At 50.8% G+C, this 17,500-nt stretch overlaps 1 protein-coding gene across 1 annotated transcript in view; it reads right to left on the reverse strand.

The window, feature by feature from the left end:
• The window catches only part of csmd3a (CUB and Sushi multiple domains 3a), a 306,306-nt gene that overhangs the window by 15,587 nt on the left and 273,219 nt on the right, over positions 1-17,500 (reverse strand). The window contains exons 57-64 of the mRNA XM_056445250.1: positions 16,501-16,677; positions 13,265-13,438; positions 9,179-9,352; positions 4,801-4,974; positions 4,173-4,246; positions 3,025-3,136; positions 2,021-2,200; positions 908-973 (exon numbers count right to left, since the gene is read on the reverse strand). Of these exons, the coding sequence (XP_056301225.1) occupies positions 908-973; positions 2,021-2,200; positions 3,025-3,136; positions 4,173-4,246; positions 4,801-4,974; positions 9,179-9,352; positions 13,265-13,438; positions 16,501-16,677 (1,131 nt within the window). The remainder of the gene's footprint in view (positions 1-907; positions 974-2,020; positions 2,201-3,024; positions 3,137-4,172; positions 4,247-4,800; positions 4,975-9,178; positions 9,353-13,264; positions 13,439-16,500; positions 16,678-17,500) is intronic.

The following is a 17,500-nucleotide window of genomic DNA, read 5'->3' on the forward strand; positions in this document are numbered from 1 at the left end:
GGTTAGTGTTAGTCTGTGTTAGTTAGTAATGGTTAGTGTTAGTCTGTGATGGTTAGTGTTAGTCTGTGTTAGTTAGTGATGGTTAGTGTTAGTCTGTGTTAGTTAGTGATGGTTAGTGTTAGTTAGTGATGGTTAGTGTTAGTCTGTGTTAGTTAGTGATGGTTAGTGTTAGTGATGGTTAGTGTTAGTTAGTGATAGTCTGTTAGTTAGTGTTAGTCTGTGTGTTAGTCTGTGTTAGTCTGTGATGGTTAGTGTTAGTCTGTGTTAGTTAGTGATGGTTAGTGTTAGTCTGTTAGTTAGTGATGGTTAGTGTTCGTCTGTGTTAGTTAGTGATGGTTAGTGTTAGTTAGTGATGGTTAGTGTTAGTCTGTTAGTTAGTGATGGTTAGTGTTCGTCTGTGTTAGTTAGTGTTAGTCGTTAGTTAGTGATGGTTAGTGTTAGTCTGCGTTAGTTAGTGATGGTTAGTGTTAGTCTGTGTTAGTTAGTGATGGTTAGTGTTAGTTAGTGATGGTTAGTGTTAGTTAGTGATGGTGTTAGTCTGTGTTAGTTAGTGATGGTTAGTGTTAGTCTACATGTCCTACACGGTAATGAGCCGGCAGCAGCGTCTGAGGAGTAAAACATGTTTCATGACATCGACGTCTTCTTCCTTGACGCGTTTATTCGACTTCTTGTGAGCATTTCTCTCCTTCATGTTGTAAATGTTAGTATGAAACATGTCGTCGTGTTCAGCTCTCAATGTGTTGCAGGTGTTGCCTAGCAACCAGTTACTCCTCTTCAAGTCCCAGTGATCCATAGATACATCATGTTGGTGATGGGTTTGACCCCCCCCCCCCAACACACCTGTAGCCGCCCTCACCTTCTCCTGAGGACCTTCACTCAACTCTCTAGAGCAGAGCTCACAACTCACCGTGGACTTGATGGCTCGCCGTCCCCGGAGAGACTTTCACTGTCTTCTCATGTGACTTGGACCCGACTGCAGAGGAACAGAAAGATTCAGGAGGAGCAGGAGAAGGAGGAGGAGGAGCAGGAGGAGGGGGAGGTTGGAGGAGGAGGAGGAGGTTGGAGGAGCAGGAGAAGGAGGAGGAGGAGCAGGAGGTTGGAGGAGCAGGAGGAGGAGGAGGAGGAGGAGGTTGGAGGAGCAGGAGGACGAGGTTGGAGGAGGAGGAGCAGGAGGAGGAGGAGCAGGAGGAGCAGGAGGACGAGGAGGAGGGGGAGGTTGGAGGAGGAGGAGGAGCAGGAGGAGGAGCAGGAGGTTGGAGGAGCAGGAAGACGAGGTTGGAGGAGGAGGAGCAGGAGGACGAGGAGGAGGAGGGGGAGGTTGGAGGAGGAGGAGCACGAGGAGGAGGAGGGGGAGGTTGGAGGAGGAGCAGGAGGAGCAGGAGGACGAGGAGGAGGAGGAGGAGCAGGAGGAGGAGGAGCAGGAGGACGAGGAGGAGGAGCAGGAGGAGGAGGAGGAGGACGAGCAGGATGAGGAGCAGGAGGACGAGGAGGAGGAGGAGGAGCAGGATGAGGAGCAGGAGGAACAGGAGGAGGAGGAGGAGGACGAGCAGGAGGACGAGGTGGAGGGGAAGGTAAACACTGCTCAACGGGAACATTCAACTCATCACTTTGGGAACTCAGATCAGCCTCAGTCATCATGTCGTAGAGACGTCCAGAGACACCTTCAGAGAGCTGGAGCACCAGGAAGGTATCAACCCCACCCCCCACCCCCCACCCCCCACCCTCCACCCCACCCCACCCGCCACCCTCCACCCTCCACCCCACCCGCCACCCTCCACCGTATGCTCATTCACGATCTTCCCACAGTCCCTTCTCCCCACGCCTCCTACACTTGACGCCATGTTGGCTTCCCAGCAGTCACTCACTGTGTGATTGCTGGGAAGCCCCGCCCCTTTACAGTCAACGCGTGTAGGCAGCATGACCCGATATTTTAATGAAGTATCGATACTATAAATATGTAGAATCGTGTCGTTTATAACGTCCGGCACCTTTTCCTCGTCGGTACACAACGACCACGTACCTCTGCACACGGGCACCTTGCCGGTCCAGCTGCCGTCGGAGCGGCAGACTCGGTGCTCCGAGCCGCCGGACAGGAAGTAGCCGGACTGACAGCTGTACACCAGGGTGAAGCCGTAGGAGGGCAGCTCCAGACCCAGCACGTCAGCGTAGGCCGGAGTCCGGGGCTGCTTACAGGAGTGAGCTGGAGGGCAGGCAGAGGGCGTCAGGACACACACACATACACACACACATAAATATATATATATATAAATACATTTTAAAATATATATATATACAAAATTATATATATATATAAATATACATATGTATATATATATACATATTTATATATACATATATATAGATGATACAATGGATTGATAGATGATGGATGATAGATAGATGAGGACAGACACACACACACACACACACACACACAAATGCACTCACACACTCACACACACACACACACACAAACACACTCACACACACACACTGCATAGTCGACCAGGCAGAGAGCGGCGGGTGAGTGTTACGATGTCTTTACTCTTTTGACACAAATGTAAAATGTGTGAATCACATGTTGGGAGAGTTTTGAAATCAAGGTTCTAAAATATAAAGTGAATCCTCTTTTCATCACAGCTCCAGTGACGCCGACGCCCCCATGGGATGCACGACAGTCTGCATCATGCAGACGACTGCGTTTCAATCGGTGGTCCTTTTTGGGGAATCTTGTAAAAGGCTGAAGCTGAGCCGGCTCCCCCGGGACACTGAGCGGCGCCGCGTGGGGAGTCGGCTCGGCCAGAGGTCACTCAGAATGACTGGTGGCAGGTTGATTGAGGCTGAAGCTGCAATCTAACGCGAGGTCAAAGGTCAAGGCAGAGCGAGGAGTCAACAGAGAGAGAGCGGCGTGGAGGGGGGGGGGGGGGGAGCCGACGTGGTCTCAGTGCCCTGCAATGCAGTAACACTGTGACGCCAGCGGGGGAGGGGACAGACGGGGGGACGTGATGAGGGAGGAGCACTCACGGATGCAGCTGGGCTGGAGGCCGGTCCAGGTGAGGTCGGGCAGACACAGGCGGCTGGTGGAGCCCTGCAGGAGGTGTCCCTGCTGGCACTGCAGCTCCACTCGGCTGCCCACCTGCACACCACGGACACACGGTCAACACTCTGACGCCACAACAACACAACAACACCGCACACTCGACTGCTTTGACTTGTTTTTAACGGTTATCTGTAGCGGGGGCGGCAGATGGAGACGCTTCTCTTCCTGGAGGCGACGGCCATGTTTGTGTTTACAGCTGATGCTCAGACGTGAGGAAGAGAAGGAGAACATAGACACACAAACTGCTTCCTGTTCTCTTCGTTCTCTGGCCTTCAAATTGTGACGAAGGAGGCGACTGACATCCTCCATACAGGACACGTCCTGTAGGACAGTCTTACGCAACAATAATCGTTGTTTTCCTCCTCTCAGTAAATGACTTCTCGTCAGCCATCAGCCCGCCGGCCTGTCGGGGCGTCAGGATGCTGCTAACGTGGTCCTGTAACGCAGCGCCGCGTCACGAGCTGCGCCGCGTCACGAGCTGCGTCACAAACTGCTTCCACTGGGACTCGCTTCCTACCAGATACTGAACAGTTTGCACTTAATGTGTAAGTGACACTCGAAGAGCAGCAGGGAGCAAATACAATGAAACACACTGGCAGCAGAAAGCATCCCGAGGGAGCTGCTGAGCACCCACGGCATGATGGGGTCTTCGTGTGTGTGTGTGTGTGTGTGTGGGGGGGGAGTTTGTGACTAGATGCACTTCAGCTTCGCTCGTTCTCCACGGTCGGTCAAACCGCATTAAGCACACGTTATTATCGATAATAACACATGCACGGCGGGGGGTCCATCCGGTGGGTTCCTCCACCTGGGATGGACCCACGCTTCGCTGCTCCATCCTTGCACCATGTTACATCACCCACAGGGAGGAGAGGATGACGGCTTCCTGTTCCTCAAGCGACCACTAGAGGGCGCTGTCCAGAGCGGTGACGCCCGTTGTGCTCCTTGAATACTAAACACCTGTTTATGTTGTTCCCCTCCAACGAGACATGATACCTTCCTGCTTGAAGTACATTATTCGATAGACATTCAGCTCGGAGTTGAGGAGCGTATATAATGATGACCGTGTGTTTACCTTGAAGCCGGTGGTGTAGTTCATGGAGCCGTGCTCGGGCGTCCCTGGGTTTTCACAGGTGGTTCTCGTGGGCTCTGCAACCAGAAATCATTTTCACGACGAGCCGGGGAAATGCAGGAGAGCAGAAATGTGAATATGACAGAGGGGCAATCATCGATAATGACGAGGCAATTTCACTCCGGTGTTCCATGTACCGGAGCACAATTACAGAGCGGCCGGGCACACCGGCGCCTCTCGTCTCTCTGACGACGGCTTCCTTCAGGAATATAAGCTTCTTTTCATCATTGGTGGCAGGAGATCATTTGGTAAAGCCTTTCTTCAACACGCAATGCATCCAGCAGCACTGGGCTGCAATATGTTGCGTAACAATATATATATAATGCCATTCATTCTCATATCTCGTAAATTAAGTTTGAGAGAGAGCCAGACGGCAACGCACAGATTCAGTTTCTGTTCCCTATATCGAGAAAGATAACGTCACTTCTTACATCTCGTGCTTTTGATTTCACTGTGCACATTGAAAAGTCAAATTCTGGCATGATTCAGCGATCGATAATGAAATTAAATGGAAAATCCCCAAAACAACACCTTGGAGTGGCGCTTGTGAATCCAGGGCCGGTAACAGTACCTATACATCGCGGCTGGGAGCCGCTCCAGGTGCCGTCCTCCTGGCACACGCGTGAGCTGGAGCCCACCAGCAGGTAGGGGGCGCCGCAGCCGAACGCCGCCTCCGACTTGTAGATGAAGCTGCGTCCTTCCCTCCGCCCTCTGGCAGGCGTACCAGGGTCTCCACAGAACTTGGCTGTGGAAGCACAAATGTGGAATATTGCTGATGGAATGAGGGCCAACAAAGCCAACGCAGATGTTACGCAACACCCCCCCTATTGTTAGTCTTCTCGCATTCATCTCTTTCCAGAGGAAAACTGCAGCAGCGAGTCGATTGAGCGACGCATTGTTTCGACGACTCGGCGCTTAACTCCCACACAATGAGCCGTGCGGTCGCAGCCCGGCGAGCTGTCAGTGGGCGGAGCTTCCTCTTTATTAAACCGCATTTATTATCGAGTAGCTGACTGTAAAGAAATATTCATTCCGTATGATTCTGAAAGTCGTCACGGGCTGAACTATTTAAATTGCATTGACGTTGAGCTCGTGACACACACTCCTCCGGCCCTCCCCCCGTGCTGCAGGTGAGCCGATGCATCGCCGTCTGCAGCTCGGCGCCGCTCCACACGCGGCGTGACGAGTGGTGACGGGAGGTATGTGCGTCGTCCTCTTGGCAGCAGAAAGGGAGGGAGGGAGGGAGGGAGGGAGGGAGGGAGGGAAGGGGGTCGTGGCACTCAATTTTCTATCAAAATAATTCGCGTGTGAAATATTAATCTCGGCGACAGGGCCCGGAGGTTAACACAACGAGAGCCATCTGCTGCCTCTGCTATGACATCGCCTCGGTGACGGGACGCTCGCCACCGCCTCAGCAGATGAAGCCCGGTTCATCATCACGGCTGCTCCTGCAATTTATTGCTTATAGGCGTCCAATGAAATCGACTAGAATAATTGAGTGGCTTTAATGGGGATGTACGTCAGCCAATTTAATGTCTTTCTATCCATCTTTACCATATATATATAGCACATCAATCAGCGATAACCACACTGATCATTCAGTCACTTGTGTAGGAGGTGGAGAAAGGCTGAGAGAGAGAGAGCAGGGCGAGAGTCATTCCGTCACGCAGACAGAGCGCTGTGGGATCCAGCCAAGAACACGACAGCTTCTCTCGAGCCGCCATGTGCTGCTGGAGGTCTGCAGGCAGAGATACGCTCTCGCCGACGCTCTTCCTGGAAGTCAGACCCCGACACCTGGCAGAACACATCCTGTCAAAATGCAATTAGATGAGAATCCAGCCCAGTACATCCATTCCTGCACGGGCTGCCATCCGAACACATCCTGGTCCTCAGAGACGTCTCTTCTCCAGGAGAAGACGTCTCCTGTAGCGCGCTCCCACCGTGAGAGTCCCGGGAGTGAGTTTGACCGACAGGTCAACAAATAAAGATGCAGCTGTCCGCCTGGATCGAAAACCACAAATGTCACTATTCAAGCGACAATGTAAAATGTTTTTTTTCTCTTCTTCTTTTTTTGGGAGGTTGACAATACAGGCCAGACAGGTGACACGCACATCACTCACACGCTTCAGGCTGCAGGGATAATGTGACGGTTTATGGACGTATAAGAGGAACGGCCGCGGGCCAAACCGAGCTCAGCATATTCAATGGGCCTGTGTGTGTGTGTGTGTGTGTGTGTGTGTGTGTGTGTGTGTGTGTGTGTGTGTGTGTGTGTAGGAGTGCGTCTCTCTCTCCATCCATCTCTCAGCTTTACCCGTTCCTTGATGAATTATCAATGCTTTGAAGTCATCAGTATGCAGAGGCCAGATTCAAAGTTGGGATCACAGTCTCATCTATGCAGACATGAACTAGCATTCTCAGACACTGAATATAATATATAATATATATATATATATATAATATTCAGCTTTCTTAGACACTGAATATTTTATGTATATTTCTATATATACACTTATTTATTTCTATATATATATACATATATAATATTCAGCATTCTCAGACACTGATTTTATATATATATATTTTTATAGATTTAGTTATATACATACATGTATATATGTGTATATATATAATATATATATAATATAATATTCAGTGTCTGAGAATGCTGAATATTATATATGTGTGTATATATATATATATATATATATATAATATTCAGTGTCTGAGAATGCTAGTTTGTGTATCTATATAAATAAATAATAGGTATATTGTTGGAATAGGGAACATGAATAATAATCTTAATCCTGTTTGACTGCCAGTGGCAACAGAAGTGCCGGTTTTAAGAGCTGCAGATGATGGGTTTATGCTGCTGTGCATGCCGTCTCCTGCAGAAGTGCTGAGCTCTATTTAAACCAGAAGTGCTGAGGAAGAATTGCAATTATATTTCTAAAGTATACAGCAGAGTGAGCCTACTATACGTTTCTGATCAGCCCGATTGTGGCTGTAGGATGTGCACCAGATGTGTCTGGTGGTAAGGAATCAGATGATTCCTCCTCCTCAATACCCTGCGTCCACAAGACCGTGGTGACTAATCGGGTTTGTCTTTATAGCTGCATCTCATACACAGATACACAACCAGTTCTAGCCTGTGGGCATGTACGGGCGACCATGAGGAATGATTGTGTTTATAAAGTAGAGTGTGTACAGTAATGGTCCGGTGACTACAATATAAGCATCGACACCAATTAAGTGTTTCCTCCTGAAGGATGGCTTCTCGGCTCCTAGAGAGCCGGGAGTGCAGTAGGTAGTGCTGACCTTTTAATACCTAGAGAACAGCCTGTTCTCTACCCAACACCATCACCACTTTCCAGACTCATTTGTTCTCCTTAGTAAAGCTCAGTGATGTAGTACTGAGGCGCGCTACAGCAACAAGTCCTTTACAGTCGCTGGTTATTGATCACACTGAATTATGCATCTAGTGCAGGGCTCTCGATGTGGGTCAGCGTGTACACGGCAGTGTCACCCGTGCTGTAGCTTGTAAATAATGAAGCTATTACCTGTAGTCACTACATCCAAAACACTCTAATTGGGTGGAGTCGACCCCGCGCTGCACCACGGAGCAGAGAGGTGTGTTCGGGGCGTCGACGTGGTGGGAGCTCGTCGAGGGACGACACGGCGCGTCGTCACTGCGGTAGACAGCCAGTCGTCGTGGGACATCGAGCCAGGAGAAGCTTCAGATGATGGGTTCACCCACCGTGACGACCAGAACACAGAGCGACGGCACGGCACTGCAGCTCGGACCTGGTCCTGATGGACCGTGGAGGTCTGGATGGTGGAATATGCCGACTACCAACTCTTCATCCACTCTGTCATCTTCATTGTGTTGTTCCTGTGTTTTAATGTGTGTGTAATGATTCCTTCTGGTCACATGACATCTATGACACCTGTCCATCCTGGAGAGGGATCCTCCTCGGTTCTCTCCTCAAGGGTTCTGACCTTTTCCCCTGAAGGGTTGTTTGGGAGTTGTTCCTGATCCCATGTGAGGTCAAAGGTCAGGGGTGTCTATGTGTACAGATTGTAAAGCACTCTGAGGGGAATGTGTAATTTGTGAGAATGGGCTCTACAAATAAACTGAACACAGTGAAAGTGTTTCTCTCTAAAGAGGCTCCTGGGTCTTATTGGTCTTTGTTGTCGTTATCCAACGGCCATCCAACGTCTCCCCGACCCCTAAACTCTTGGTCAGCAATCAGCCGAGTGTCGTTGGTCATAATTATATCGCGCAGCAGTGTGATCGCCTGAAGTAATCAATCAAGAAGCTGCAGGACGCATCACTTCACGACTCGATGCCCAGTCACCCGTTACGACCGGGAGGCTGAGCAGGAGGAGAGGATTATTATTCTGTGTCCTTTGTTATGAATCCAGAAACTTTCAGAGGACAACACATGCAGTACGACCCCCTGCTGGGTATCTGACTGCAGAGCGACCAACGCTCCGGATGCTCTGCAGAGGTTCACCACCAACGTTGCAGCTGACTGAGGGGGTTCAGGATCAGGTAGAACTCGCTGCTCATGAACTAAATAAATAAACCTCGACGGAATAATAATCTCAATTCTGCAATTCTGTTTTTATATATTTGTATATATTTGTTTAGTAGTTCATCATTTCCATCAAGACCCTGATGTTAAGGTCCGTGACTTCCTGTCATTAGCTTGAGAAGAAGCTCCTTTAGTGGTGGAATGGGATCAACACGAATGGACTGAGTATCACGAGTACAATAATAAGCAGCTATAAACATATTTCTTTGTATTTGATAACCTGGTGATTTTAGACTTTGAATCGTTCACTGGATTGTTTTACCTCTCAGCTCCAGTTAGCCCACTGACATGAGCAACAGAAACTCCTCTGAGGTAACTCTCTCTCTAGCGATCAGAAGTAGAGCGGTGACTCACGCAGGCACTGGGGCAGCTCTCCGCTCCACGCCCCGCCCCCGGTGCAGGTGAGCACAGCAGGGAAGGACCGCTCGTAGCCCGGGAGGCAGCTGTAGCTCACGCTGGTTCCCCACTCCAGGACCGAGCCCTCCGGCAGGCCGTTGCGTACGGGTGGAGGTGGCGGACACGTCACCACTGGGGGGGAGAGGGAGGACACAAGAGATCAGCTGGTGGGGTAGGTGGAGCAGTCACGTTTGAGTCAACACCAGGATCTCAAAGGGAGCTGAAAGCAAAGCAGAGCAGATGAGTTCTTTATGACGCCAACATGAAGGAGTCGGAGTGGATCGTTAGACATACCACTCAACCACCCAACCAACCAACCAACCAACCACCCAACCACCCAACCAACCAACCACCCAACCAACCACCTAACCACCCACCCAACCAATCAACCAATCACCCAACCAACCACCCACCCAACCAATCAACCACCCAATCAACCAATCAACCAATCAACCACCCAACCAACCACCCAACCAATCAACCAACTAACCACCCAACCAACCACCCCCCCCCCCACCCAACCAATCACCCAACCAACCACCCACCCAACCACCCACCCAACCAACCACCCTTCAACCAGCTTAAAGTATATCACCTTTTCAATTCCAGAGGACACACCCTAAACCACTGAAGATATATTTATATATTAAACTCCATTGCAGGTGAACAAAAAGGCAATTTATTTTAATGATGAATAAAAGCAACAAAGACAAATTCATTTGGCGTCTCAATATGAAATATACAATAGCTGGATGAGCAGAGTGTTGCATGGCGGCTTCCTCTCATCAGCGCGTCAGGACGCTTCGGCTCACCGTCTGAAGGCTTAATGGTTAAAGCTGTTCATGAACCGGCGTCTGAGGATCTCATGATGGACGGTGGCCACTTGATGGACAACTTTCTCACAACAACTGAGTCAAGTGGAGCCGCTGTGGAACGTCCACATCTTTAGTTCTGGGCTCCAGGAGCGTTTCATATGGACGGATGCATGCTGTAGATCTATGTATATATAGATCTACATCTGGAGAGATATCCAGGCCATGAGTCAAACACACGGCAAACCCAGACTGATGATGCAATCGGTTCGGTTGTGTTTTGTCATTTTCTTTTTCACTTGAATTTGTTCCTCTTTGATGTTAATAAATTAGTAAAGTGTGCCTTCAATTAGGCATGTTGTTGCTCTGGGGCCGACAATAAAAAAGGCACTTCATTCTGAAACACCCCTCTAAAGAGCCCAGCTGTGTGTGTGTGTGGAACAGATGGAGGGAGGCTGTGTGCACACACACACACACACACATGTGCTTGTGGGCACATTACGCTGATTGAAGGGGTAGGTCCACTGATCCCATCAGCACTGCATCAGGAATTACTTGAAATAAATGAAGAAATACAATTTTAAAAAGGGGGAGGGGCCTGTGTGGCAGGCGGGACGAATGGGAAGTGGAGAGTGTCCCCGTTAGCTAAGTACTTCTCAGCAGCATTAGCATTCAGAGGATCCGTGGAGGCTTAGGATGTGTCACACACACACACACACAACTACACACACACACAACTACACACACACACAACTACACACACACAAATATACACACGAAAAAATACACACACACACACACACACATAGATACTTTATTAATCCCCATGGGGAAATTTGGGGAAACATACACACACATACACACACGCACGCACGGCCGTCACTGACGCACACACACACATTATGTTTGAAATGATGCTCACGTAACACCTCTTTGTCTCCTTCAGTGGCTCATTATCCCCCTCTCTCTCCTCCTCCCCCCTCTCTCTCCCCCCTCCCTCTCTCTCTCCCCCTCTCTCTCCCCTCTCCCTCCCCTCTCTCTCCCCCTCTCTCTCCCCCTCTCTCTCCTCCCCTCTCTTCCCCTCTCTCTCTCTCCTCCTCCTCTCCCTCTCTCCCTCTCTCTCCTCTCTCTCTCTCCTCTCTCTCTCTCTCCCCTCTCCCTCCCTCTCTCTCCCCTTCCCTCTTCCTCCCCTCTCCCTCTCTCTCCCTCTCTCTCTCTCACCCTCTCTCTCCTCTCTCTCTCCCTCTCTCTCTCCCCTCTCTCTCTCTCCCCTCTCTCTCCCCTCTCTCTCCCCTCTCTCTCTCCCCTCTCTCCCCCTCTCTCCCCTCTCTCTCTCTCTCCCCTCTCTCTCTCCCCCTCTCTCTCCCCCTCTCTCCCTCTCTCTCTCCCCTCTCTCTCTCTCTCTCCCCCCCCCCCTGAACCATCGGCTGATATCCTTGCGGCGCATCCTTCCGATCCATGACAAGATGACGTTTCCCCGCATCACGACCAGAGCGCTCACCCCGCCTGAACCCGGCACCTTGGACTTGAACCCAATCATGCGGGAGGAAGAGAAGGCAGCGATCTCATTGGAGGAGGCGGCTTCCCAAGCAGAGCACAGAAAATAGATGTTTTCTGCGTCCTCTCCTCAGACCTCTCGCTGCGTAGGCTGTCAGCGAGATGATAAAACAGCAGCGATTACCAGCGAGCCGCCGTACCGGATCGTCTGAGAGACGAGAGGAGGAGAGCGGCAGGGAACAAATAACGCCTGAAACATCGCAACTGCTTCCTCACACACAGGAAACCACTCACACAGCGCACACACAGCGTCATCCGACTGCTCTCGCCTTCATGTGTTCACCCCGTGGGAGACGAGTCCTGTTGTCACCCTGAGGAGCTGACGGCCGTGGCTTTGAGTCAGAGACACTCGTGTGATTACAGCCGCCTGGTCGTATGCATGGTGTGTGTGTGTGAGCACGGCATGCCTCTGCAGCTCCTCTCCTCTCGGCCTGTGTGCGGTGGCGGTCTAGGATGAGCGCTCGGAGGTGAGGAGCTTCACTCTGGTGACACACAGCCGCTCTGTCTGAAGCTGCCATCAGCCTCCACGCAGCGCGGGGAGCGCACCCATGAAATATTACAAACCAGTGACAGGTTGGTGTAAACAGAGCAGAAGGTCCTTGAGGGCAAGAAGTACGACGAAAAACCTCCATATGAGGCGGAGAGCCGCCAGACCACCCGGCCTTCACAGTGGAGCTGGAGATGCTGTTTCAGGGTTGTTGTTGAGGTTGTTTTGTATTTTAATGTCTGTTGCCATGGAGGTTTTAGTTTAGTCTCAGAGATGAGATTCTCTAATTATTCACTGCTGTGCCTGTTTTTTTTATTACATATTTTTTTAATTATCTTTCACTAAATATAAAGAGGGTTAATAATCAGACTTTTTGAGAGGAGCAGCAGCCTGACGGACCTACAGCAGGCGCTATGCTGAAGATGTGTTTATGAATTAAGTTGCGTACAGTGGATGTAAATTATAGAACTGATTGGAACAAAAAACAACCAATCACTGAGCATCCTCCCCTCGAGTCGGTCCTCCTCCTCCTCCTCCTCCTCCTCCTCCTTCCCGTTTCTCAAGAGGCGATTCAACAGCAGCTTTCCTCTTAGAGCGAGACGTCCTTCCAGAACCGTTCCTTAGCAACCGTAAGTCACCGGGCGCCTGGCGGGCGCCGCTCCTTATGAACTGTTGGCTGCACAAGTTAATCCTCCCCGCTGTGCTAACTTTGGGCCGTCGATGGCGGGCGTGCTAATCTGAGCCTCCGCCGGAGCGCCATAACTCCCGGAGCGCCGAGTCCTCTCACGGATCTGATTCACTCGCCCTCCATCGGCCGGCGAGTCATGAACCGCGTGAGGGGCGTCCCGGGGACCGGCTGATGAAGAGGAGCCGTTAGCCTCCGTCTTCAGGTGTCGGGACGTCTCCGCCTGGGCTCGGCTTGATATTAAGCAGATATAAACGCTACCTATGCATCGGGAGGCGTGTGTGTGTACTCGTTCAGCCTGATGCATTGTGGGTACACCAGAGGTGCCCGGTGACTCCCCCGGACCACACGGGGGCGTCGCCTCGCTCGTCTCCTCGGCTCTCCGGCCGTCAGCGCCCTCTCCTTATCGCCGGCGACAGCGTGCCGAGGTCGCTCCGGCTCATCGAGGTCGACCGAGCGTTCGGACATGCGAGCGCGCGCGTGGGTTTGTGGGCGGAGCTTACCTCGGCATGCCGGCAGGGCGCCGCTCCAGGTGCCGTTGTTGGTGCAGGTCCGGGTGACGGCGCCGTCCGCCACGTACCCCAGCTGACAGGCGAAGGTTACGCTCTGCCCCACCGACACGCCGTCGCCCAGCCGCAGCCCGTTGGCCGGGAGCCCGGGGTCGCCACAGGTGATCACTGCAGCCACAGGTAAGGCATCAGGTCATACAGGGGCGGAGCCTAACACACTGAGGATGAAGAACAATGCAGGCAGAGGTGTGTGTGTGTGGTGTGTGGTGTGTGTGTGTGTGGTGTGTGTTGGAGAACTCCATTGACAGTGAAACATGTATTTAAACTTTAATCCTCCAGTGGGTAGAAAATACTTTTCACTGGACAAAGAGTCACTGGCCACTCCCATGTGGGCGGTGTGCAGAAGCACAACAGATGTTGTGCAGAAGCATAACAGATGTTGCGTAACTACGCTGTGCGTCCTGCACGATGTCATCAAGGTCGTCTCAGTAAATCACGGTGAGACTGAGGGATGAAACAGAACTAAACTATGATTATAAGACTTCATGTTGTGTTCGGTGATGAGAAGATGAGACAGAAGCTGATGAGCTCAGTCTGTCGCTTGTGATGTTCACGATGAGGACTTAACATGTCTTAAGTATAAATAAATAAATGCATAAATAAATACTTAATAAATAAAAAGAAAATACAAGAATAAATAAATAAATGCTTAAATAAATATATAAATAAATTCAAGAATAAATAAATGTATGCTTAAATAAATATATAAATATAAGAATAAATAAATGCTTAAATAAATATATAAATTAATAAATACAAGAATAAATAAATGCTTAAATAAATATATAAATAAATAAATACAAGAATAAATAAATAATAATAATAATAATCATTTATTTTATATAGCGCTTCTCAAGGCACCCGAAGTCGCTTTACAGAGTCCAGTAGTCATACACACACACAGTCATCCCGGTGGTGGTGGAGCTACATCAGTAGCCACAGCTGCCCTGGGGCAGACTGACGGAAGCGTGGCAGCCAATCAGCGCCTACGGCCCCTCCGACCACCACCAACATTCATACACATCCATACGAACCGGGGTGAGGCTGCGGTGCATGTCTTTATGATGGTGGGGGAAACCGGAGGACCCGGAGGAAACCCACGCAGGCACGAGGAGAACATGCAAACTCCACACAGAAAGGACCTGGAACGGGACGACCGGGATTCGAACCCAGGACCTTCTTGCTGTGAGGCGACAGTGCTAACCACTGCGCCACCGTGAAATGAATGCTTAAATAATTGTATAAATAAATAAATACAGGAATAAATAAATATAAGTTATACCTAAACAGGACATCATTAAATAAATCTATTTCTACATTTCTGTATTTCTTCATTTATTTATGTCTCTATTTATGTGTCCACACGTATTTCTTCATTTATTTATGAGTGACCTTTATGTGTCCGTATATTCAAATGAGCCGGGAGGTCCGAACCTCTGTCTAAAGCCTGATTGGTCACAGGAGTGTGATGCACCTGGTGTGTTGTGCTCTACTACTTCTGCCTGGCACATGATGCTGAAGTTGACTCACTCAGCTAATCGTTAGCAGAAATGAGCCTAGACAGCTGTTTCACTTCAGCCGTTTATCAATTCCAGATGAGTAGTCATGGCAATCACTGAGTTCAGGAGGTCAGTGAAGGTCTCGTGAGCAGTCGGCCCCCACGCCGTCAGGCCTCGACCTCGTGTATCTTCTGCTCTTTCAAAGCTCTCGTTTCCTATCGCAGAACTAATGTGTGACAATTACTACAAAATCATGGCTGGCTTGTCCACCTCGGTGTAAGATGCCAGCTGCATGTGGCCGTCTCCGCTTAAGCCCCTCCCCTCTTTCACTACGTCCAGCTGCAGCCTCAAGGCGTGGCGTGCGGCCGGCTGCCGGGCGAGGCTGTGTCCCGGCGAGGCTGTGTCAGGGCGGTGGGATCGTCCCCGTCGGTGACGCGCGGCTGCAGCCATCCATCGAGCGCCAGACGCACCGCGGCGGCCTCGGCGCTGACGGGCGGGCGGCTGAGAGACGGACGGCTGGCGCCGCAGCCTTGATGTTGTTGTTGTTGTGTGTGTTTATCCGTTACTCTAAAGCCTCCTCAGAGGTCCCGGCCCTCTGGGACCCGTCATCTATCACATGAATCCATTACAGGACGGAGCAGTGACTCACGGGGACTCCACGAGTTCTCCTCTCACTCGTACCTGCGCTGCTGCCTTCCGTTTATGCAATAACATCACCTGGTGGTCATTAAATCATACGCCACGATATGTTCCACTCTAAAGAGGCTGCCATGCAGATAGTAATATTAACATCTGTGTTACTTGGTATAATCCACGTGTCCTGTTTACGTGAAATGCCCTGCAGGTGACCTACAGGTGACCTACAGGTGACCCACAGGTGACCTACAGGTGACCCACATGTGACCTACAGGTGACCTACAGGTGACCCACAGGTGACCCATAGGTGACCCACAGGTGACCTACAGGTGACCCACAGGTGACCTACAGGTGACCCACAGGTGACCTACAGGTGACCCACAGGTGACCTACAGGTGACCCACAGGTGACCTACAGGTGACCTACAGGTGACCCACAGGTGACCCACAAGTGACCCACAGGTGAGCTACAGGTGACCTACAGGTGACCCACAGGTGACCCACAGGTGACCTACAGGTGACCTACAGGTGACCCACAGGTGACCTACAGGTGACCTACATGTGACCTACAGGTGACCCACAGGTGACCCGCGGGTGACCCACAGGTGACCTACAGGTGACCCACAGGTGACCCGCGGGTGACCCACAGGTGACCTACAGGTGACCTACAGGTGACCCGCGGGTGACCCACAGGTGACCTACAGGTGACCCACAGGTGACCCACAGGTGACCTACAGGTGACCTACAGGTGACCCACAGGTGACCCACAGGTGACCCACATGTGACCTACATGTGACCTACATGTGACCCACAGGTGACCCACATGTGACCTACAGGTGACCCACAGGTGACCCACAGGTGACCTACAGGTGACCCACAGGTGACCCACATGTGACCTACATGTGACCTACAGGTGACCCACAGGTGACCCACAGGTGACCCACAGGTGACCCGCAGCCAGGTAACTGTCGGCGTACCGAGTGAACCAATGAGCTCTGTGCTCCATTGCTCTGTTCTACTGAGCTCGTGAACTCACGTGTGCAGTTGGGGGGCGTCCCTGACCACGTGGCGTTGGCCAGACACTGGCGTGAGGGCGCGCCGCTGAGGAAGTAGCCCTCCAGGCAGGAGTACACCACGGCGTGGGAGAAGGTGGTGTCGTCCACGCGGGCCGCGCGGCCGTGAGCCGGCGTGGCCGGGTTCCCACACTGCACCGCTGAGGAGAGAGAGGAGGTCAGAGGAGCAGGAGGAATGGATCTCCTCTTTTCCATGTCGGTGATTCTCAATCCGACAGACGTCTCCTGAGGCGGCGTGAAGGCCCACAGGCGGAGCAACGCGCTCCTCATGGCGAGTCAATAGTCATACTTATTTATGACATCTCTGTTCTGCTTTGACCGCATATTATATCGGTGGTTTCTTGACTCAGGGGGGGGGGGGGGGGGGGAATCGTCGCTTGTGTCATAGTGTGTGTGTGTGTGTGTTTGTGCGTCAGCTGTTCTCAAAGAAGCTGTAAACCAATCAGAATCTATACAGCAGCTGCTTTATGAAGAAGGCTAATGAGCAGCGGGACCCCCCCCCCCCACGCTCATTGATGACTCATCAATTAATGCAGTTGTGTATCCATGAAATCACTCACTGTACTGCACTGTTGTCGGGGGGGGGGGTGATGGGAACAACAACAACAACAACGTCTCTTTAGTTTCATCACATTTCATCTGACATTAGATTCATTTTGTAAATGCAACACAAGAATAACCAATAAGAATGAAAATAACACTTATGCAGCAACATCTAAAGAAACATAAATAATGTAAGCTCAAAAGACAAAAGCAAAACACTTAGAGTGTAGAATGATAATAATATATTCAATAACACTCCCAGCAAGAAGCTCACATTGAACTCGGACACTCAATTTCATGGAAAGTGTTAAAAATAAAACTTTCCCCGTCAACAGGATAAAGTTTTGTTTACTTCATCTAAGAAGCGTCAACAACACGAATGTTCCCCATGGAGGAAGAGGAGCGTTCACGAGTTCTTCT

This window comes from Pseudoliparis swirei, chromosome 22, assembly GCF_029220125.1.
Source record: "Pseudoliparis swirei isolate HS2019 ecotype Mariana Trench chromosome 22, NWPU_hadal_v1, whole genome shotgun sequence".
Lineage (NCBI taxonomy): Eukaryota > Metazoa > Chordata > Actinopteri > Perciformes > Liparidae > Pseudoliparis > Pseudoliparis swirei.